Source organism: Balaenoptera acutorostrata, chromosome 1 (assembly GCF_949987535.1).
Source record: "Balaenoptera acutorostrata chromosome 1, mBalAcu1.1, whole genome shotgun sequence".
Taxonomy (NCBI): domain Eukaryota; kingdom Metazoa; phylum Chordata; class Mammalia; order Artiodactyla; family Balaenopteridae; genus Balaenoptera; species Balaenoptera acutorostrata.
The window spans coordinates 141,324,113-141,348,963 of NC_080064.1; the positions used below are offsets into that span (position 1 = coordinate 141,324,113).

General features: G+C 35.1%; 1 protein-coding gene across 1 annotated transcript in view; it reads left to right on the forward strand.

The window, feature by feature from the left end:
* The window catches only part of XPR1 (xenotropic and polytropic retrovirus receptor 1), a 199,773-nt gene that overhangs the window by 18,236 nt on the left and 156,686 nt on the right, over nucleotides 1-24,851 (forward strand). Inside the window, exon 2 of the mRNA XM_028168027.2 lies at nucleotides 9,234-9,285. Coding sequence (XP_028023828.2) covers nucleotides 9,234-9,285 — 52 coding nt within the window. The remainder of the gene's footprint in view (nucleotides 1-9,233; nucleotides 9,286-24,851) is intronic.

Below are 24,851 nucleotides of genomic sequence, written 5' to 3' on the forward strand. Positions count from 1 at the left end.
AATGTATTTTGAACTTGTACTGTGCTAGATGCTGTGGCCCGTAAGAACTGAAGTGAGACTGCTCTCTGTCCTCAGAGAATTTAGTTATTACCACAGTAAATGTAAGAATGAGCCATACAGATTTAATTAGTTATAAAAGAGCATTTGTTATCAGCTCTATTTTATTGTCAGAATAGGATCCTTAGACAAGGAGGATGCTGATTTAATCTGTCAGATTTATTCCGTCCCAGCTCAGAAGTGCAGCTATGTGACTTCTCAAGGGCATTCAAGGGTATAAGTTAAATTACAGTATTGGTGGCTGTGACTTATGGGAATGCAGTTTTGCTTATTATTGCTAAATAAATCACTTACTTGAAATTGTCATAGTTTTCCTTTCCATATTTTTTGTATCTTTATAGGAATAAAAATTTTAGGTACTTTGATCAAGACAAGCCGAAGATGTTGGTTATGATCTAATAACGTTACATTCTGTGATATAAAAATGTGTTTCAAATCTAGCTTCATATATTAATTCTCTATTGCTCTATAACAAACTACCTAAAACTACTGAAACAATAAGAAACATTTGTTGTCTTACAATCTTGCTGTGTGTAAAGAGTTTGGAAGCAGCTTAACTGGGTGATTCTGGCTAAGGATATTTTGTGAGGTTGTCGTCAAGATGCCAGTCAAGGCTGCAGTCATCTCAAGGCTTGCCTGGGGCTGGATCCGATTCTAGAATGGCACACTCGAGTGGTTGACAAATTTGTGCTGGCTTTTTTCAGGAGGCCTCAGTTCCTTACCACTTGGACCTCTCCATAGGGCTGCTTCAGTTTTTTCATGGCTGGCTTTCCCCAGAGTGGGGAATCCAAGAGAGAATAAGATGAAAACCACAGTGCCTTTTATGACGTAGCCTTGGAAGTAGTACTCTGTCATTTATGCAATATTCTGTTGGTTATAGAGGTCAGTCCTATTTAGTATGGGAGGGGATTGCACAAGAGCATTACTACCAGGAGTTAAGAATCATTGAGGGTTATTTCAGAGGCTAGTTACCACACCTGATTTAAAAATCTAATGGTTTAGAAAAGTTTTGGAAATGAAAGGAAGAGTATCAGAAAATTGAGAGGCCAAAATTAGAGGTAAATCTTAGAAAATAAGATTTCACTCCAAATAGTGGGCTATGTGTCTTTTTCTCAAAGAAGCGTGGATTACAGAATGAGCAATACTTGGGCAAGATAATACTTTAATAACCTTTCTGAATTTCAGATCTTCAGTGGTAAAATGAAAATCATATTTACATTAAAGAGTTGTGGGCCTCTGTTAAAGTAGTGTGTTTAAAATACTCAAAACGATATCTGATAGTAGGCATTCAGTAAAGGTAACTATAATTACTTTTATTATCGATCAGTATTTGTGGTCATCATCCTCAGCTCTCGTGTACTCAAAGCAATCTAATCTAGTTTCTGCCCCATTACTCTACTGAAACCATTTTTTGAAGGTCACCAGAGAGCTCCTGATCCTCAGACCTAATTATATCTCTTCTTAGTCTCTTCCTTCTTGATCTCTAAGCAGCTTTTAATTTTTCTTTCCTTTAACTTAAGGATATATTTTATTAATCTTACATATGAATAGTTTAACTTATAGGCTCTAAAGTCAGAGTCTAGGCATTCTAATGTTAGCTATTTTTCTTTCTTTATAATTCAGTTGCAGCGTTCCAATTAGATAGATAGATAGACAGACAGACAGACAGACAGATGGATAGGTAGGTAAATAGGCATCTGTATTCACCTTCCAGCTGAAGAAACAGAATAATTGTTAGTATACTGAACCCTTCCTTGATAGCTGTTTTATTTAACTCAGATGTTCTCAGTTTTCTTTAAAATTTTTCTTCCAGTTTTACTGAGATATAATTGACATATGGTGTAAATTTAAGGTGTGCAGTGTGTTGATATGATACATTTATAGATTGCAGATGATTACCACTATAGCACTAGCTAACGCCTCCATTCCATCACATAATTACCATTTCATTTTTTTGGTGAAAACATTTAAGATCCATTGTCTTTGCAATTTTCAAGTATATAATTCAGTATTATTAGCTATAATCACCATGCTGTACATTAGATGCTCCGAACTTGTTAATCTTATAACTGGAAGTTTGTACCCCTTTACCAGTATCTTCCCATTTCCCCCACCCCCCCAGCCCTGGGTAACCATCATTCTACTCTTTGTTTCTTTGAGTTGGGCATTTTTTAATTCCACATTTCAGTGATATCATATAGTATTTGTCTTTCTCTGACTTCACTTAGCATAATGCCCTCAAGGTTTATGCAAGTTATTGCAAATGGCTGGATTTCCTTCTTTCTCATGGCTGGATAATATTCCATTGTGTGTTTGTGTGTGTGTGTGTATCTCACATCTTCTTTACCCCTTCATCTGTTGACAGACACTTAGGTTGTTTCCATGTCTTGGCTATTGTGAATAATTCTGCAGAAAACATGGAGGTGCAGATATGTCTTCTCTAAGCAGCTTTTGATAATTTTTAATATATCTTCCTTCTTGAAATGCCCCTTTAATTCCTGTGGCACTCTATACATCTGGTGTTTTCCTTATTGTCTTCTCTGTTGCTTTGTATTCCAAAAGATTCTGTCCTTGGTCCACTTACTTTCTGAAAAATTTCATTTACTTAGGGCATAGGCAGTTTCAAATTACCTTATACAGATAATTTCCAACTCTTAACCACTAGCTCTGACCTGTCTTCCAAATTGTAGATCTCTGTTTTCATCTGTCTGTTGACCATCTCAGTTGTCCTGTGGATACCTGAAGTGGTTTGTTAACCCAAACTCCTGTCTTTTCTTTGCCCAAGTTTTTTCTTTGGTGTTTTTACAGCTCGGTTAATAGTATCACTAAGCATCCTTCTCTTTACCTAGGCTCAAAATCTTAGAGATCTTTAATTCCCTTAGTTCATGTTTAGTTGTTTGTCTAATCTTCCTATTTTGCTTCTTGGTATCCCCCCTGTTTCCCATATATCACCTCCTTTTTTTTAATTGCTACTATGTTAGGCCTTCAATATGCTTTGATCATTTTTTAAAGTATTTAACATATTATATTAAAATGTATCTATTTATATGACTGTCTTTTCCTTGCTTGATCCACCATTATTTCTTTAGAGCCTGGCATAGTGCACAGAGTAGACATCCAGTAATGTTCATTTAATGACTAAAACTTAGTAACTTCTTTAACGATGATATTAAGTAATCTAGAAATATTTATGATGAGCCTTTCTTATACAAGTACAAGCAAGGTGGCTAAAACCCTGACTTTACAGTCAAATGGGGAACAAGTGGCACAGATAAATAATTAAAACATAAGGTGGAAATATTAAGTGCTATAAATGGTTTCGAATAGAGTACTACAGAATTTCAGAGGAATGAGTAAAGACTTCCAGCTGGAGGAATCAGGATAAAACATAAAAGAAGTTAAATTTGATCTGGACCTTGAAGGATGGTTAAGATTTGGAAATTAGATTGAAAAGATGGGAGTAGGGATAGGGGATTCCAGGTAGAGGTAATAGTTGTAAACAAAAGGCAAAGATGGAGGAAATATTGAAATAGGTAATTCATTTTGACTTGAGGGTCAGGTTGTGAAAATGAAATTGGCTTTCTTCAGTTTGGAAGATAAGCCTAGAAACATAGATTGGATCATTCTGGGTGCCTTATAGGCCAGCAGAGGAATATGGGCTTTATTTTGTGGCCATTGGGAAATCCTTGTAAGTTTGTAAGAGGAGAGTCAGACTGGTGCTTTGGAAAGATTGATATGGCAGTTTGTGAGATGTGTTAGAGAGATGAAAACCTAAAGGTTGGTAAATTAGTGAGGAGGCAGTTGAAATAGTTCAGGTGAATGGATAGGAGAGAATGAATGTAAAAGAGGTTGTGGTGGTGGCATTGACGAGTCAGATCACTAAACTTAGGAGTGGAAAGGAGCAGAATATAAGAATGTTAATTCAGCTAGGACAGGGATTTTTATTTTCCTTGTGATGTATCCCAGGTGCCTAGAACAGCCCTGGCACATAGCAGATATGCAAATATTTGTTGAATGAGTGAGACAATAGGTGAGATTGTGAATCTGTGTGATGTGGATACTGGCAGTGACATTAACAGAAATAAAGACATGAGAAGAGTAGGCTTTGGGAAGAAAATGAATTTTGGACATTTTGAGTATGTGTTAGCAGAAGTGTGGCTGAGGATACAGATTTGGGAGACAATCCACATAGAAATAGTAAAAGCCACGTCAGTGGATATCAGAGTATGTTAGTGAGGAGATTTATAAATGTGAATATAACGGGACGTATTCCAAATTAGTTCTTCCTATTATAAATTATATACATTTTATACATTTAACAAATTCAATAATAATTTAATGTTGTAACAACTTCTGTATATTGAATTGCCTTTGCTGATGGGGTACATTTAAATTCCATGAAGATTTTGAGTCATGCATAATGCTTCTAATATACTACAGCCTTTGGATTGTTAAGTATGTACGAGAATACATTAATTTTAAATTTTAACATATTAGATTTTAAAAATTTGTATAAGAGTTTCTCTTTACAGATCATTTCTATCATCAAAAACAGAGCTAGGTTAGTTTATTTGGGGATAGAAATGAAGATTAATTAGATGGTCATTCTTTGTACAGGACACATGAGAATGCTCAGTGCCCTCTTTTGAGGTTTATAATTTGATTTACAGAACTGTTCTTAGCACTTTAGTATCAGGAAAACATGACTGATTTCTAGATGACGAGACAAAGAAACCAGGTCAGATATAACTCACTTGCACATTATTCACAGACTACTCAATATTTCTGATGAAAAAATTAAAAAGGGAATACAAAAAGAAGAAGAAAAGAGATAATTGGAGAATTGTCCCAAACACTTGTCCCTGTTTCTGGGGTATGTAGATCAGGCATAGTGTACATATTTTTAAGTATATATCAAAATTATAATAGTACCATTTGGAAAAGCCTTCAGAATAAAAAAAAGTCTGATGTAAATCTTATCGAATTATTAAACACTGTTAACAGGGATTATGATTCCTTTAAAGGTTTATAATAAATATTCCTTGTCCTTCCTCTTCAAATGCCTGTGTTTATATTATTGTTCATTAATCCAATAATTAGATTGGAATATGCTGACTTTGAATGAGTATTGAAGCAGATGAGAACAACATAGATTAGATATTTTGTTGATGGAGATGGTAATATTTATAGTATGTTATATGTGCGGCTAATAGTGAGTTGATAGGAAGTAGGAATCTTTCTAGCTTCTGATCCTTGTTCTGTGAAATGGTCTGTGAAACCCATGTGTTTGGAAAGGAGATTAGAGATGATCTACTGTGGGTTATTAAAAATTAACAGCATAAGAAATTTTTACTCGCGGTATTATTGAACATACATGTTAAGTTTGAACTATACCCTATTTTATACAATAGATATGTTGTAGAAAGTTTAAGTAATAAAATTAGGAGTCTTTGTTATTTAATGCGTACGCAGATTGGGACTGCCTATATTTTCTTGGGAATCTATAGGTTTCTTACAAGAATTAAAAACTGTGTGTGCTCATGTCAGCTATCATCAGAAAATATAATAGCATATTCTAAATCATCTAGTTGACCATCTTTTAAACTGGTAATACCAGGAGATTGCAGTGCCTCTATTTATGTTTGTTCGGTCATGTTGGCTCCAGGTAGTATTGTACTACTTTGTGAAGAGTTAGTTAAGAACTGAGGCATACCTAATGCATAAATGATGTATCCATGTCTAGTAGACCGCCAAGTGATGCTACAGCCCACTGCATGACTTAAGTTTTTTGGTAGTTCACATTCTATTAGCTAACATTCTTTGAGCATCTTCTATGTTCTAGGCACTGTTCAAAGTACTCTTCATGTATAATAATGAATCAATTAATATAAGGATTTGTGTTTTAAGTTTTTAATTCATACAGTAGACCTGTGAGGTATGTGTAATTACTATTCCTGTTTTACAGATGAAGGTACTGAAGTATAGAGAAGTTAATTTTCCTAAGGTTACACAGCTAATAAGTGGTAGAGTTGGTTTTCATACACGTTGTCTGACTCCATAGCTTCTAGCCACTGACTGTACTGCCTTACAGTAGATCCCATCTGAGGCAGAGTTATCTGGGCATTCCAAACTCAGAACAGGTAAATTGGCATTGTATTCGTGTTACCAATTGAGATTTTGTTTCAGCAAACATCTTGTTTTCTGTCATGTTAATGTTGATTGAATAATACTGGTTTTATGGTTGTATTTGGATTTAATTTGTAAGATTTTACTGTCATATGCATTGTTATAAACACTAAGAGTTTTGTCCTAGTTTATATATATTTCAATAACATTATAACAAAAAAACTTAATTTTTGTAACTCAGAGATTACAGTAGAGATGCTGGTGTAAGAATTGCTTTGAATCTTTGTTTGTTTGTTTGTTTTTTGTTTTTTGCTTTTTTTGGCTGTGCCATGTGGCTTGTGGGATCTTAGTTCCCTGACCGGGGATTGAACCCTGGGCCCTTGGCAGTGATCAAAGAAATCTTTTGTAATGCACATGAATACATACTGATTTTATTTATTATACAAATTCAGAGTTTTATGTAGAGTATTGGATTTTCTTGAAGTAAAACAGCATGAATTGAGGAAACTTTGAATTTGTTGTTTTGTGCATTTGGAGGTACTGCTCCCAACCCAGGTGACTCATATTACAGACAAACAATCCATAGGTATTAATATAGACAATACTTTGTAGGATCTTCCCTCACTGGTTCCCAGTTGGGGGCTATTCTCTAGTCACAGACAGGGAATGGTAGGTATCCTATAGAGTTCTTATAGAGCTCTCTAGAGTCTATTACTATCAAAAACAAAGAGGGGCTCTTATTCAGAGGAAAACTGAAGTAGTAAGAAGCAAAAAAAGAGTTGTCCCTGATTTTACCGAGAGTTATCTTGACTTAAATGAAATTATGATTTAGTTTTATAATCAAAATGAAGACTATCATAATTTTTCTCTTTATAAAATTTATATCACTTTTTAAACCTTAATTTGATAAGCTTTCCTTTTGCAAATTTAATTCATTTTTATTATGTGCCAGAGATTCTACTTAGTGTGCTTTTTTCAGTGTGCTGAGAAACCCTTTTGAATTCAAGAACTATTTATTGAGCTCCTACTGCATACAAGCTACTCTGCTAGTCATTGGTGGTTTATTTGGTTACTGATAACTTCATTTGATTTTGGTACACATGCCTATCATACTTCAGAAGTAGAAAAACTTCATTCAGATGTTTGAGTCTCTGATATTACCTGCTTCCATGATAGCTTTATTTCCTTAAGTATTCTCTGGCTGGATTTTTTTGTTCCTTTCTTCTTATATTTTTCTATTTCTAGAGATTTACTCTGCTCTAAGCAATCTATCCATTTACCCTCTTAAAATATTCTGTGGAAGAACCGTAACATAACTACTACTCGGCACTTGTTTTTTTTTTAATTTAGGTATGTATGTATGTATGTATGTATGTATGTATTGGCTGCGCTGGGTCTTCATTGCTGCCCATGGGCTTTCTCTAGTTCCGGAGAGCGGGGGCTACTCTTCGTTGCGGTGCGCGGGCTTCTCAGAGCGCAGGCTCAGTAGTTGTGGCACACGGGCCCAGTTGCTCCGTGGCATGTGGGATCTTTCTGGACCAGGGATTGAACCTGTGTCCCCTGCATTGGCAGGCGGATTCTTAACCACTGTGCCACCAGGGAAGCCCCCTACTCTGTACTTGTATAGGACTTTAATATAAAATTCCAGTCTGTGAACTGAAATAAAGACTTTCTGATGTTTGATAAGATCTGAGCTAATTTCTTTTTTTAGACTGGACGTTAGTGGTTCCTGAGACATCTGAAATTGTAAAGAAAATAGTGAGCGTATATATATATTTTCTTAAAAGAAGTTCTAGATCTTTGTCTTATTCACTTAGGGCTTTTGTATATTATCAGACTGGTTAGGGTTAGTCATGGAACTGACAGGTTGGTCACTAATTTAAAGTAAATGGTAAATTCATTTGGGAAGAATATAATTTACTAGACTTGAATACACAGTGGGTTACCTTGTAGGTTTATTTCTTCTTTTTTGGTTTTTATATGCTTGAATGACTCTAGGCCGGTGGTTCTGGGGAGGGGTGATTTTTGTTCTATAGGGGCATTTGGTAGTGTCTGGAGACATTTTTGGTTGGTTGCTGCTGGTATCTAGTGAATCTCTAGATACCAGGGATAGTGCCAAAAATCCGAATATGCACAGAACAGCCCCCCACAACAAAGAATTATCTGGCCCCAAATGTCAGTTGTACCGAGGCTGAGGAATGCTGGAGGCCAATTTGGGAATCACCGATGGTTGGTTAGATGGTATTTGAAGCTATGGGATAGGTAAAGTCACCTAAGCTTATGACCAGCTCTTCTGCTCTGGAGCTTATCCACTTAATTGATTCTACCATTTTGGTAGGTATGAAGAAATACTTTTCATTCCTGTCCCAAAACCACTTATCAAGAGACCAAACTGCAACCATCTAAATTACCTAAATATGATTGTTAGTTAACTTACTGGTTTGGAAAAAACAATAAAACCTCTACTATCTTTATAGTGCTGAACTCTTTTAACGGAGGACTTTCCAGACCTCCACTGAAAAGTATTTGTATCCAAGGTGAAAAGAATTCTGGAGATTGTCTACACAACAGTGTAACTTTACTTAACACTATGAACTGTACACTTAAAACTGATTAAGATAGTGAATTTTATGTTCAGGTATATGATACCACAATTTTAAAAAATTTGTATCCAGCGTTTTATATCTTCTTATGCAGTGTTCCATTGTATTCCTCTAGGACTGTTCTCAGTTTCTATCACTATTTTTTTTTTTTTTTTAGTCAAGGGATTTTATGATCTCTCAGGTGATTTTTCATTCTTTTCCAAATGCCCCTTAATTTTTAAAGTATACACATTAGCCCTCATCTTAAAGATGGGACAATACTGGGTTGATAGGAAAGTATAGTATTTGGGTTTTAGCTTATTAAAGTATTTCACTAAATTCTCAATTTAGGGAACCATATGTAGTCATTGTCTGGATATTGAAAAAGAAGTAATTGTTTAGCTCAAAATGCTTTTAATGTAAAGATTACTCATGATTCCATGTATGTCTTTTCTTTCTTTCTAATAGGCTTTTAAGGATATGCTGTACTCAGCTCAGGACCAGGCACCTTCTGTGGAAGGTAAGATGCATTAATCTCTACATTTAGCCACATAAAACTTTTTAAGAAAAGATATTTTAAACTGAACAGTATAAAACTAATATAACCTGCCCTACTAAATCTTTTTTGTTTTTTGTAATATATATTATGATTACTTTATGTTTCAATGAAACTTTTTTTGTTGTTTAGCTCACATTTACTTTATGATGGATCTCTTATAATGTCCTCAAATCACCTTAGCACTGTGAATCACAGATATTGGTTTAGAGTTAAAGTTCTTATCTGTGTCATGCTCCCTCCCCCAAACAATGTATTTTTATATTTGTCTCTATTGTCTATTCATCCATCCATCCATCAATCATTCAGTGAATCCTTAGTTCATAATTAGTCTGGGCAACACAGCTTTTTCTTTCTATTTATGTCATGTCTTTAGACTGGGACTAGTAAAACAACGAAACATATTTGTGTGTGTGTGTGTGTGTGTGTGTGTGTGTTTATAAGCATGTATATGTGTGCCTGTGCACAGTTTGGCAGTCATAAAATGACTGACCTAAGGGTAGTGGTTATCTTTCCAATTATCTTCATTGATCCTTTCTTTTCTGTTACCTCAGCTTCTACTCACCAGCTCATTCTTTATGGGTTTAACCTTTGATAGGTTTGGAGAGTTGTAAGTTAAAGTTGTAGTTCTTGTGTCAGTAAATAATTAGCTAATTCAACAACTATTTCTTGAGGGAGTGTTCCTTCTGAGGCTGGATAGTCTTTTAAAATTTTGCATCACATATTTTCAGGAGAGATGAATATGAAGTTGTTTATTAAAACTACAGATCTGTAATTAAAAATCTCATTGTCTTTAATGACACAGAAGTGTATATCTTTCACCTCTAACTGTTCTGAGTTCAAAATGTGTTTCCTTCAGCATCTCAAAATCTTTGCTAGGGTATTGGCACCTGGGTATTAGTTTTATAATATGTCACTAAATTTTGGATTATATTTAATATATTATATTTAATATAGTTAATATAATTCTCTAATATTTAACTTAAGACAAATGTTTAGTTCTTTATTAGGTTATTATCTCTTATTTTATGTGTCTTAAAGAGTACCTCCTCAAAATATTTTAAGAATGTAAGAAAAATGAAATTACATGGAAGTTAAGCTGATTTCCTCACCCTGTGTAACTTGCTTTAATATTGGTTCTTTTAATTTTATTCTCAAAGTTGGACTACTTATCCTTAATTTTTTTTTAAAGTTTTACCATCTGGTTTGTAACAAAGATATTCTGAGATATGTTGAAAGTTATGATCTTTATTCTTCCCTCCATGCTGGATCATGTTGCTAGTAATTCTCATATACTTTTAGCTGTTATGGGAGAAAAACTGAATTCTGTCAAAGTATGCTAAAATGACAAATATTTATAGTTAATAACTTTTTCTTTATCTCACTGCCCAGAGACATTAACTTCTTTGGACCCTGTTATAAAGGGAGTACTCTAGGCTGATCATGCAGATATATGTGCTGCTTTCATAAGGGAAGTATTCTGTACTTGTTCATTCTTTCCATTCTCAGATAAACAAACTAAACCCACCTAGTTTTTGTCTTCTTAAAATGAATTTTTCTCTTTAGAGACACTGGGGAATTGAAGGTATTGGAAAGTAGATTAAGGAAACATTATTCTGTGTAGTATTGAGGTTAGAAAAAGTTATTTAAAGGGACTATAATTTTGTGTCTCATTTGCACTGTGATATTAACTTACTCTCTTTTATATGGTTTTAAATTTATATGATAATCATTTCTGTCATTCCTTTATTCTTGCTATTGGGTTTGTATTTCTAGATTTTTATTTAGCAGTTATCTATAAAATAATGCAACGTCAGCAGATTTATCACAAAGTCCAAGATAGGACTTTCAACTTTTAACAATTTTTTAAAAAAATATAAATTTATTTATTTATTTATTTATTTATTTTTTTTTAAAGGATTTTCTTATTTATTTATTTATTTATTTATTTTTGGCTGTGTTGGGTCTTCGGTTCGTGCGAGGGCTTTCTCCAGTTGCGGCAAGCGGGGGCCACTCTTCATCGCGGTGCGGGGACCGCCCTTCATCGCGGTGCGCGGGCCTCTCTCTATCGCGGCCCCTCCCGTCGCGGGGCACAGGCTCCAGACGCGCAGGCTCAGCAATTGTGGCTCACGGGCCCAGCTGCTCCGTGGCATGTGGGATCTTCCCAGACCAGGGCTCGAACCCGTGTCCCCTGCATTAGCAGGCAGATTCTCAACCACTGCGCCACCAGGGAAGCCCTATTTTTTAATTTATTGCTGCGTTGGGTGTTTGTTGCTGCGCACGGGCTTTCCCTAGTTGCGGCGAGCGGGGGCCACTCCTCGTTGCGGTGCGTGGGCCTCTCATTGCGGTGGCTTCTCCTGCCGTGGAGCAGGGCTCTAGGCGCGTGGGCTTCCGTAGTTGTGGCACGTGGGCTCAGTAGTTGTGACGCACGGGCCCAGCTGCTCTGTGGCATGTGGGATCTTCCCAGACCAGGGCTCGAACCCGTGTCCCCTGCATTGGCAGGCAGACTCACAACCACTGCACCACCAGGGAAGTCCCAACTTTTAACTTTTTTTTTTTTTTTAATTATTATTTTTTTTAAATGCTATTCTTGTCTGCTTACATTCTTTTTTTTATGTATGTATGTATGTATGTATGTATGGCTGTGTTGGGTCTTCGTTTCTGTGCGAGGGCTTTCTCCAGTTGTGGCAAGCGGGGGCCACTCTTCATAGCGGTGTGGGGGCCACTCTTCATCATGGTGCGCGGGCCTCTCACTATCATGGCCTCTCGTTGCCGAGCACAGGCTCCAGACTCGCAGGCTCAGTAATTGTGGCTCACGGGCCGAGTTGCTCCGTGGCATGTGGGATCTTCCCAGACCAGAGCTCGAACCCGCGTCCCCTGCATTGGCAGGCAGATTCTCAACCACTGCGCCACCAGGGAAGCCCCCAACTTTTAACATTTTTAAAGGAAAAAAATGTTTGATTGGCCTTGATTATTTTTTTGAATATTGTCTTTCTCTCTTTTCTTCATTCTCCTCTTTTTCTATACCTTAAGTTTTAGTAGACTTAAGACTTTTGGTGCCAGTAAGCAAGTTTTTGTTTTTTAATCTTAAAACTAGAGTATACCATAAATTGGTGATTTTCAAATCTGTTGCACAATTAACTCAATTTACTTGTGTTTTGTTTGTATGTTTGTTTCACAAATACTGATACTTAGTACCCTTCTCAGGCCAATTAAAATAGGATATGGGGAGTGGAGCCCAGGCATTGATAGTTTTATAGTCTCTCTAGGTGATTCTAATAAATAGCCAAAGTTGAGAACCCTTGCCATAAATAATCTTTTTTAAATTTTATTTATTTATTTATTTATGGCTGCGTTGGGTCTTTTGTTGCTGCATGCGGGCTTTCTCTAGTTGCGGCGAGCAGGGGCCACTCTTCGTAGCGGTGCACAGACTTCTCATTGCGGTGGCTTCTCTTGTTGCAGAGCACGGCTCTAGGTGCACAGGCTTCAGTAGTTGTGGCACACGGGCTCAGTAGTTGTGGCTTGCGGGCTCTAGAGTGCAGGCTCAGTAGTTGTCGCACACGGGCTTAGTTGCTCCGTGGCATGTGGCATTTTCCCGGACCAGGGCTCGGACCTGTGTCCCCTGCGTTGGCAGGCGGATTCTTAACCACTGCGCCACTAGGGAAGTCCCCAGCCATAAATAATCTTAAAGAATTTTAGACCAGTATTGTTAATGCTAAGGTTTTTAGGCAATAACTAGCTAGTAGGTTTATAGGCTTCTTAAGTTCATCTATAGTCTGATTATTCTATTAGCATTTATAGGATGTTTTTTTTTAAATGTTTATTGCATTGAATTGAATATAAGTAATAGCTGTACTGATTATTTACATATATTAAATGGTTATAACTTAACATTGTTATTAGAATTAAAAAACATTTTTGTTGAATTATTACTTAAGATTAGTTATAGTAAAATAAGTAGCTTCGTATTTTCACAGTACTTTTATTTAAGATGGAATGGATTTCTGATTATAGTGAAAGAAAGGTAACTTGAAATGGATTCTTAAAGAGTGAAGTGGTTTATTTGATAAAAGTATATTAGATGAAAAAGCACAGTATATGAAAGTTTTTATTGATAAGAAGTTGACTACTATTTTTTACACTAGTGGATTATTTTCTTCTAATTTCAAGATAGTGCCTTTATTCTTCATATATAAGGTGGCTTTTTTTCCCATTTAAAAGTAAGCCAACCAAACAAAATAATTTCAGTGTATTAAGATATCAAGGAGCATTTACTTAAAGTTGCTTTTATTATTCAAATAAATAAACATTCAGATTCTTGGTTGTTTTGCTTGGTTATTTTGCTTCATTCATCCTTTGAGAGTGAATTTCATGAATCATTCATACATTGATTCATGAAAAATAAAGGGTCTCTACTTTTATTTAAAATAAATGTCTTATGGTTATAACTAGGAAATGCTCATATTCTGAAGTGATATATTTAAAATGCTAACACACATTCCTTATCAGTTTATATCTAATCTCCTTTGATATATATCATTACCTACTCTTCTGTGTAATCTTTGTTATTTTTGGTAGGCATTTACATTTAGAAATATGACTGAGAAGGTGACTTAAAATTCTATGTTAAAACTAACATAATGCATTGATTTTTAAATAATGGCATAGATAATTAAGAATTTTACTGTTTATTTTATCTTTTTCTGCAGAAAGAATTATAGAGCATATGTGGCAGTAGAATAAGGGTATTAAAGTGACTAAAATTGTGGATATATATTTTTTTATGTGGAGGAGCAGACACACTTAGGACCCTTAGAGTCAGTCTTTAATGGGATAATGTTTTGAGGAATTTTTGGAAATAGATGCTAAAAACCTTTAAACTATATTGTGTTTTTACAATTCCTACTGTCAATGTGGTATTTGGTATTTGGGTATTTGGGGCAGATTAAATTAAGCTGCAAACTGAAAGTCCCAGCATCAGTGAATCAGTCACATCTTGACAATCAGAATTGTTTTGAGGCAAGACAATTTATTATAGATATGACAACAGAACTCCTAACTGTGGTACCCATTTGACGTAGTCAAATTCTGTCAAATTTACTTGGGTAAATATTCACACCTGTTTTTGGGGAAACTTCCTCCTTCCTCAGGATACTTTTGATACATATGATTTTCATATATATATATATATATATATATATATATATATATATATAAACTTATACACTTCATATAATTTATATACTAAATTTATTTTAGTTTGTACTCTGAATTATTTTCAAGTAAAACATAAAACTTTATTTTGCCATCTTCTTTTTAAAATGTAGTATCTTTTGTTTAGAAGCATTAATGTTTTCCACTCTTGTGATAGAAAAATATGAGAATCTGACAGTCAGCCTAGGTCACAGAATTAAGAAATCGACACGTCTAATTGAAAGGGACATTAAAAGATCATTTTGCTTCACCCTTGTACAGTCAGAGACCATGTTAAGGTTGCATGGATCAGTAAGAACAATCAGGATTACTAATGCTATATGTGACAACAAAAGGAGAGAGAATTCGAGAGATTAGACTAATACTGAAACATAAAAATACTTTTTTTATATTGACTTTATATTTTTATCCAAACGATATCTTTGAGTAACATTTTTAATTGGACATTTCCTTGAGTCTCTGTATTTTTAAAAGATTTATAAAGCATTACCTACTTTGAATAATTCTGAACTATTTGATTTGTTGGGCAAAAGCTAATTGTGTCTTTCAAGAAATCTCTTTCTACTAATTTTTTTATTACTCCACATAATTCCTAGAAGTTTTGGGAAAGGTTTATAGAATTAGATAAAATAATTAGATAACAGTAGTTATAGAGGTTAGAATAAGGGGAAAATAAAGATAAAATAGTGATATAAAGCTCCAGTAAATTTAATATATAGAATAGATACCATAAAGATCCTGGAAGAAAAAGCACATCAGGTAAAAATTAAGGAAATCTGAGTAAAATATGGACTTTAGTTAATAATAATGTATCATTATTGGCTCATTAATTGTGAAAAATATACCATACTCATCATGTAAGATGTTAATGACAGAGGAAACCGGGGGGTCGGGGGAGTATATGGGAATCCTCTGTACTACTTTTGTAACTTTTCTGTAAATATAAAACTATTCTAAAATAAAATGTTTATTAAAAAAATAGATGCCATAAGATTTATACAGTTGCCAGAAGCTAATTGTAAATTCAACCCTGACTTTGCTGGAGTTCAGAGGATAGAGGAGAGCATGATTAATTTCAGAATTCACATAAGGTAAATTTATACCAGTTACTCAGAAAAAGATCAGCTCTTACTGAACATGAGATTTGAGAGAAATTCTTCCTTTGCACCTTTGTGAAGAGTATTTTGTTTGGTGTGGTGGATAGTATCCCCAACAGCTATTTTACAAAAAGCATGACAGTAAGTTTCATGAGGCTGCTTCTTACAGTCCAAGGGTATAATGTAAAAATGTATTACTCTGACCTACAAGGCCCTAAATAATCTGGTCCTATGTCTGTGACCTCACCTTCTGCTATTTTCCCCCTTCTTTACTAGGCTCCAGTCACATTGCCTTTTTTTTTTTTTTTAACGTCTTTATTGGAGTATAATTGCTTTACAATGGTGTGTTAGTTTCTGCTTTATAACAAAGTGAATCAGTTATACATATACATATGTTCCCATATCTCTTCCCTCTTGCGTCTCCCTCCCTCCCACCCTCCCTAAATCAGCCCAAGCTTGCTGTTACAATAGGGCCTAAGCTCTTGCCTTTTGTTTCGTGAGATCGTTCTATAGTTGTGTCCTTCAAGAGGCCTTCTGAATACCCAATCTTGTGTAGCAATGCAGTCACTTTGTATTACATCACCCTGTTTTATTTATTTATTTTTGCATACGGTTTTTTGATATCTTGTGTTTTTCATTGATTTATTAATTTTGAGACGATATAAGTCCCTTGAGACCAGAGATTTTGTCTTTTTTTTAACCATTTTATACTTAGTATCTAAAATAGGCACATACCTTACATATTTACTGAGCACATCAATGAGTAGGAATAAAAATGAATCCTTTCTCTCAATCTTCCTTAAAGCCAAAGTACCATTTATTTTAAAATTCACCTAGTTTGCTCCTTTGTTTTTATTTTTGTTTTTTAATTTTTAACTTCTCTTGATTTTTAGATGCAGAATTTTACCTGCTGGTTAGATGGCTAAGCATACTGTTTGTTGTTGTCTTATAATGCTGACTGTAATTTCATAAGATATAGTCTGAGGTGATGCACATAGCATTTCTCTAAAACCGGGCGAGAAGCAAATGATATGAGATCTTAGTTTATAAAGATTTTTTGGCATTGAGTTGTCTTGATGCCAAGCGTAGAGTTTCCTTTGATTGCTGAGAAATCATATTTTATAAGCTACTGGGTGACTGTATATTTTTTGTAAGACACTAAACCACTTCTTTTTGTTTTGGTATGTTTCCTTTCAAAGGTACATGAAATAGGCATAGATATGAAAAATACATATATGAATTGTTGGAGAATTTTTTCCATATATGTCTACTTAGTGGAATATATGTTTTAGATTATTTGAATTAAAATGGAAAGACCTAGAGGTGCTTTGGTTGTTTTCCTTTCACATTTTGCCTCTTTTGTTATTTTATAAAGTATTCCTTTTGATGGGGAGTATATAGCTAATGTTAGCCTAATATAGCTCTCTGATTCAGTTAGCTTAATACAGCTATCTGACTTTCTAAAATGGAATGAATAAGATATAGTTAAGGATATAAGTCACTGACCACTGCTGCATTAGTCTCTGGTTTTCTGCCAGTTCTTTTTAGTCCCCCGTCCCCTTCCCCAATCTTATTAACAGGTTTGTTGGATCATTTTTGCTTAGGTCTCCTCTGCATATTCAACTTGGTTAGCAGATGTGGTACAGTCTCCCTAAGCTCCTTAGAATTCAGCTCTTAGTGGCACTGAAGATGAAAGTATGCTTGTAAATTATTCATTCTGATTATACGCTTGAATGGACCGAGTCCACTTCAGGCATCTTCTTCCACCTCACCTCTCTCCACAGGTCTTTGTTGTTTTAACAGATGTGAGCTTCAAGAGGATGGAAGACCAAATTGCATTTCTAAAATACATGAAGTAGGTTTCGCATGTATAGGATTACTGTTAAATCTATGCATTCATAATACATTACTTTTCTTATGTTGTTTTTAATCTTGTGTCTCCCCTCCCCCCAGTTTTCCTTTTTGCTATCCTGTATCACTGTCTCTTTAAAAATTTTTTTTCTGACCTAGAAATAAAACCTTTTGATATTTGTAATAGGGAGAACTATATCTAATTTGTTACATTTTCAGCTGGGCAGTGGCAGGAGAGTATCTTTTCTAAGTTCCACTTTTCTATTAGTGTTGTTTTGTTTAGTCATTTATTGTCAACTTTCAGAAGTCCTTCTGCTAGTAGTAGGTTTATATTGCATGAGAAGACTATAGATGAGTAGAGAGTTTAACCTCCAGAATGAAATGCTGGATTCATTTGTAGCCACTGCAACCTTGTTTTGAAATAAAGAAATACAGATGGCTAAGGAGTGGAAGTTGAGACAGGAGCCAAGCCAAAAAAATAATTGTCATCTCTTTAAGAATGATGTATTTTCTATTCCCCATTAACTTCTTTTAGGAAGGATCAAAAGACCTGATTGATATTCAGAGACATATAATGGAGTTTTTGCTTCTGAAGGATGTGCTTATTTCATGTTTACATTGGAAAAGGATTGCATATTCATTTGTACTGTGGAAATGACAACTTCTAGGTAAAAAATATTATCACCTTCAAAAATATACTTGTGTATTCTTTAAAGATGTCCCTAACCTCAAACTAGCTCATGCATAGGAAAGATGTGCTTCTGGATAATAAATAGCATTACTATTCGAGTTGACAAAATATCTACTTCTCTTTCACAGAGAATTAAACATAATTTAATGCTCATTGTTAGGACATAAGATGACGATATAAATAGGTAGTAAATTATGTGATTAAAAATATGTATCAACTTTGAGTAGCATATAGGTAGGAAGCTAGAAGAAATGAAGAAGTGCTTTGAACAGGCTTTTAATCCTTTCTTTGCGACACTGCAGAGTATTTAAAATATTTTCAGTGTTTAAAATTTTCCTTTGCGTATGAAAGTCAATAACACATAAGGGCACTGTGTCATTTGTCACATAGTGCTATTTCTTTTTTTATTGGTAAGTTTGAGGGAAGGTCATAAAGTAGAGAAGGAATAAATATAAAACATTAAGTCATGAAACAGAAATGTTCTGGGAATTATTGGTGTATACTCTACATTGTATATGAAAGGGTACTATAACACAGGAGTATTGAATATGATGATTTCAGATAGAATTTTCTAAACTAGTGTTAGAAAACTGGAACAATTGTTAAGGCTTAAAGTTGGCAGAATGTAAAGTTAAGGGAAGTTTTTCTTTATGCTCTTTTTTCTTTAGGTAGGACCACCTTAGGTGTTTAGTGAAAGAACACCAATGAGAAAGGTAGAAAGAAGCATAAAAAGTTATGATCAGAGAGTAGTTTTCCAGCACTAGGTTACATCATTGAATAAAAGAAACAAAAATTCCTGACCTCAAAATGGAAAAGATGCTCTAAAAATCATTTAGATTCTCAATAATGTTTAATTATTGAGGCAATATGAAGAAGGAATAAGGTATTCAATGGTTGAAAGAGTAGATAATCCCCTTTGTTAGTTTTCTGTGTCTGCTGTAACAATTTATCACAAACTTGGTGGCTTAAAGTAAGAGAAATTTGTTCTCACAGTTCTGGAGGCCACACTGTGAATCAAGGTATTGGCAGGGCTGCACTTCTGGAATTTTGGGGGGATAATCTACCTTTTCCAGCCTCTGGTGGTTGCTGGCTTCCTTGGCTTGTGGCCACTTCAGTCCAATCTCTGCCTCGTCACTTTGTTTTCTCCTCCATCTATTCTCTGTGTATCTAAGGACATTTCTCATTGGATTTAAGGCCATCTAGGTAATTCAGGATGATTTCATCTCAGGATCCTTAATTACATTGCAAAGACCCTTTTTCCAAATAAGACAACATCACAGGTTCCAGAGGTTTGACAAGGATAGCTTTTGCCTCCGGTGGGGGTGGTTGTGGTCAGTTTTGGCCTACCATATCCCTAATCCAAATTAAAAAAAAAATACATTGTAATTAATGTTCTTCCTTCAAATTTTGTGCTAGAGCTAGAGCTACAACTGAGGCATTTGCATTCACATTCTGATTTACCCATGTTGAAAGGAGCAGTCAAATGATGTCAAAGAAGAATTCAAGTATGATACCCAAAAAGTGAAAAGCTGTCCAATAGATAGTCAGGCTTGAGTGTATAAAATATAGTCTAGGACAGTTTATCTGCCTTAACCAATCTATCTTTCTTAAGAATTTCTTTTATATTTCTGGTATCCTTCCTGGGGGAAACAAAAAGGCAAACCACTTCCTAGCATGCAGGTTAAGTGTCCTCTGCTCCCCCCAAAATTTTTATTATGGAAAATTTCAAAGATATACAAAAGCAGAGAGAATGTATACAGAATCCCATTTATCCATCACCCAGCTTCAGTCCTTATCAATTCAATGCCTAGTCTTGTTTTATCCCCCTTGATTATTTTGAAGCAAATTCCAGAAATTGTATCATTTCTCTGTAAATATTTCTTTCTTTTTTTAAGGTACATTTTAAAAAATTGAAGTATAGTTGATTTACAATGTTGTGTTTCAGGTGTACAGCAAAGTGATTCAGATATACATATATGTATGTACATATATATATATTCTTTTTCAGATTCTTTTCCCTTATAGGTTATTACAAAATATTGAGTATAGTTCCCTGTGCTCTACAGTAGGTCCTTCTTAGTTATCTATTTTATACATAGTTGTGTGTATATGTTAATCCCAAACTCCTAATTTATCCCCCCGCTTCCCTGTTGGTAATCATCAGTTTGTTTTCTATGTCTGTGGGTCTATCTTTGTTTTGTATATAAGTTCATTTGTATCATTTTTTTTTTTAGATTCCACATATAAGTGATATCTGACTTATTTCACTCAGTATATTAATCTCTAGGTCCATCCATGTTGCTGCAAATGGCCTTGTTTCATTCTTTTTTATGGCTGAGTAATATTCCATTGTGCATATATATGTGTGTGTGTGTGTGTACATATGTATGTGTGTGTGTGAATATATATATATACACACACACACATATACACAGCACCGCTTTATCTATTCATCTGTTGATGAACATTTAGGTTGCCTCCATGTCTTGGCTATTGTAAATAGTGCTGCTCTGAACATTGGAGTGCGTGTATCTTTTCGAATTATGGTTTTCTCTGGTGTAAATATTTCTAAAGGATAGTTTCTGCCCTTATTACCAAAATACAGTTATCACATAAAAAATATTAATAGTAATTTCTTAATATTATTAAGAATATCAGGCAGATATTTAATGCTATTAAGAAATTTCTATTAATATATATTTTAAAAGATTTATTACTTTGACTAGAGACACAAATAAGATCAATCATATGATATTCTGTGATTGATTAATAAGTCTCTTAATTCTCCATTGGTCAATAGTGGTACCAACCAATATGGTAGCCACTAGTCACAAGTAGCTATTTAAATTTAAATTAATTACAATTAAAATGAAATAGTCTGATCTTCAGTCACACTGCCTACATATCAAGTGCTCAGGAGCCACATGAGGTTAGGGGCTACCATACTGGACAGCATAGAGCAATTCCCTCATTGAAGAATGTTTTATTGGTTACAGCTGATCTATAGGTTTCCCCGCCAACTCTTTTATTTTTCTTGTGTTTTCTATTTTCTTTAAAAAATGTTTATTGTCATTGTTACTTGATGGAACAAACTGGCTTGCTTGGTTTTTTTGGTCTCCCAGAGTCTGGATTTTACTGATTGTTCTGTGGTATACCTTAACATGGTGTCTGTTCTCTGTATTTCCTGTAAATTTGTAGTTAAATCTAGAGACTTGATCTAAATCAGGTTAAATATTATGTATATATACTTTTTCCCAAGAACACTTTATAGGTGCTGGTGTGTACCTCTTTTAGGAGGGATATATAATACCAGATTGTTTCTCTTTGTAATGTTACTAGCTGTTGATGATCATTGCCTAGCCCTAGATCCATGAATTTGTTAAGGTTTACAAAATGGTGATATATATATTTTTAAATTTTATTATTATTTATTTTATTTATGTATTTTTGTCTGCATTGGGTCTTTGTTGCTGTGCGCAGGCTTTCTCTAGTTGCTGTGAGCGGGGACTACTCTTCGTTGCGGTGCACGGGCTTCTCATTACGGTGGCTTCTCTTGTTGCAGAGCACGGGCTCCAGGAGTTGTGGCTCGCGGGCTCTGGAGCGCAGGCTCAGTAGTTGTGGCGCACGGGCTTAGTTGCTCCGCGGCATGTGGGATCTTCCCGGACCAGGGCTCAAACCCATGTCCCCTGCATTGGCAGGCGGATTCTTAACCGCTGGCCACCAGGGAAGCCCAGTGGTGATATTTTAATGCTCTTGTGTTTATTAGCCAGCCTTCTATAAAGAGAAACTTACCTTTGTTAATTCTTTGCATAGGAAAGGTAGGATGATTGCCTAATTCTTTTATTTTATAGTTTGCAAAATAATATTGCTGCTCTAACATTTTCCAAAGATGACCAGTGAAATGTTTTTAAGTGTTTTAATGAATATGTTTAAACCTGTTTAGTATGTTTTGGTCCATTGTAGTTTTTATCCATATTAATGATCTGATTTGTAACTTTGACCCAGTAGGAGCCTTTTCAAGTGGTTTCCTCCTTCCTTTTGATATGACCCTCATAGTCTTTGATAGCTTCCTTTCTGTCTGATATGACAAAACTTTCCAGACTCATCTAACATATTTCCAGCCTGGGAGCTGGAATCAGCCATTTTGCCAAGGGGTCTTGATTCTTTTCGTGATAACCAAGGAGTCTTAATTCCTTTAGAAGCCACATACTAGCACTTCTTTCAAAGTATCATTGCTACTGAGTTATTCATTGTTTTAGACTTTGTTTTTCAGCGGGGAGAAATATATACATACATACCCACATATGCATAAATACATACATGTATGTATATATTTATATTTTAAGGTAAAATACCTCATTCATTAAAGCTTAGATTCTTAGTATACTTTAGACTTGAAAGTGTCTGCTACAGCTGAAAAGGTGAACTGTGATGAATTTTACGATTGAGTAATACTCTTTAGGCATGGTAACCACAAGTACACTTCTTTGGGATTAGAGTGTTGGGGGTAGGGAATCTGCCTATACAGATTAAATTTTCATTTTCTTTATTGAAGTTTGAGAGGGAAAACATAGTTTATCACTACGAGACTGAGTGCCAATTTGTGGTTCCTGATGAGAAATTGATCAGCTATGTTCTTGTTACAAAAGGTGCAATCAGTGAGATTGGAAAAGGAAATTGAATTTATATTGGTGTGTTATCACATGCAATTAACTTTGCATATACTCCCGAGGCACATGAATCTTGAGGTTGAAATATCTATACTTTGAATCAGGGCATTGCAAATCTAGTGTGATTAAATATATTTAAGAGTTTCTGTTGTTCCACAATTGGTGTGCGATTCTAAAGTATGTTCTTATTAGGCTATTCAAAAAGGAATCTTTTGGTCATTATAACGGGAAAGTGAAATAGCTGAATTTGTGCATTTCTTTTATAAAGGATGGAACAGAATAACGTAATTTATATTGTAAGATTTATTATTTTTATACTCTTATTTTTTCTATATGACATCTCCGTCATCTTAGTAGAACGAGGTTGTTATCCTTTTAGAAGACTACGACTAGTCTTTCTACTTAAGGAAAAATATGATCCCACTCACTCATGATGTGGTAAATAAGTTGGGGTATTTATAGCAGAGAGGAACTTTAAACAATACAAGAATAGCACAGCATATTAGGTAGATATCCTCAGGAACAGTTTATCTACAATGTACACAAAATAATCTTCATAAATGAAGTAGTAAGAGAATGATTAATGGAGGAGTTGAGATTTGATTTGGGTCTTGAAGCATAGTTATAGCTGTAGGAGAGGGCTTTCAAGGCACAGAGAAGCAACAGGACAAAACCGAAGGGGTGCAAGTATATAAGACATTCGGGGGGATTCAATAGAACACTTTAAATGAAGCTGAGGGTTATTATAGGAGAATAGTGAACTCTAAGGATGAGGCCAAATTTCCAAGGGGCTTAAATTTTTTAAAAAGTTGGACTTTATTTGGGAGACCAGTATACCTTAACATTTGGGGCTGTTAGTCTAATGCAGATGAAAATTTAGAGATCATTGTGAATGCTTTGTTCTAGTTTAGCAGTATCCAAAAATAGATAGTTAGAAGTCCAGAGGAATGCAGGCTTTAGGTATGGTACCATCCAGTCTTCAGCTCTGCTAAATAATTTTATGATTCCTGTAATTGTGTTCTCTTCCATGTTGGGAGTCTTCCAGCTGTCTGCCGTCAACAATTAGGGTCAGGCTTCCCTGGTGGCTCAGTGGTTAGGAATCCGCCTGCCAATGCAGGGGACACAGGTTCGAGCCCTAGTCCAGGAAGATCCCACATGCCGCGGAGCAACTAAGCGCATGCACCACAACTACTGAGCCCACGTGCCACAACTACTGAAGCCCACATGCCTAGAGCCCGTGCTCTGCAACAAGAGAAGCCACGGCAATGAGAAGCCTGTGCACCGCAATGAAGAGTAGCCCCCCCTCACCACAACTAGAGAAAGCCCACATGCAGCAGTGAAGACCCAAGGCGGCCAAAAATAAGTAATAAAATAAAATAAATAAATTTATAAAAACAAAAACAAAAAACAATTAGGGTCACATGCTCCCTTCAAGATATTGGAAAAAGCAGATTCATAATTTAAAAAAAATTATTATTGAAATATAGTGGTTTACAATATTGTTAGTTTCAGGTGTACAGCATAGTGATTCAGTATTTTTGCAGATTATATTCTGTTATACATTATTACAAGGTAATGGGTATAATTCTGCATGCTGTATAGTATATCCTTGTTGCTTGTCTATTTTGTATATAGTAGTTTGTATCTGTTAATCCCATACCCTAATTTGTCCCTCCCCCTTCCCTCTCCCCTTTGGTAACCACAGGTTTGTTTTCTATAGCAGATTCATAATTTTTAATTAGCTACATGACCCAGAATATGCACAGAAGCATTCTTTTTTTCCTGAGATAAATTGACATAAGATAAAATTAACCATTTTAAAGTGTACTGTCATCCAGTGGCATGTAATACGTTCACAGTGTTGTTCAACCATCACCTTTATGAAGACACAGAGCATTTTTAAATGGAATTTACTTATACTGAAAACGAGGTTTACTACAAAGTAATTTTTGGCATATGTTTTTGCTTGCTAGTTCTTCAGTCAGTCTATATTACTTGTAGAAATAT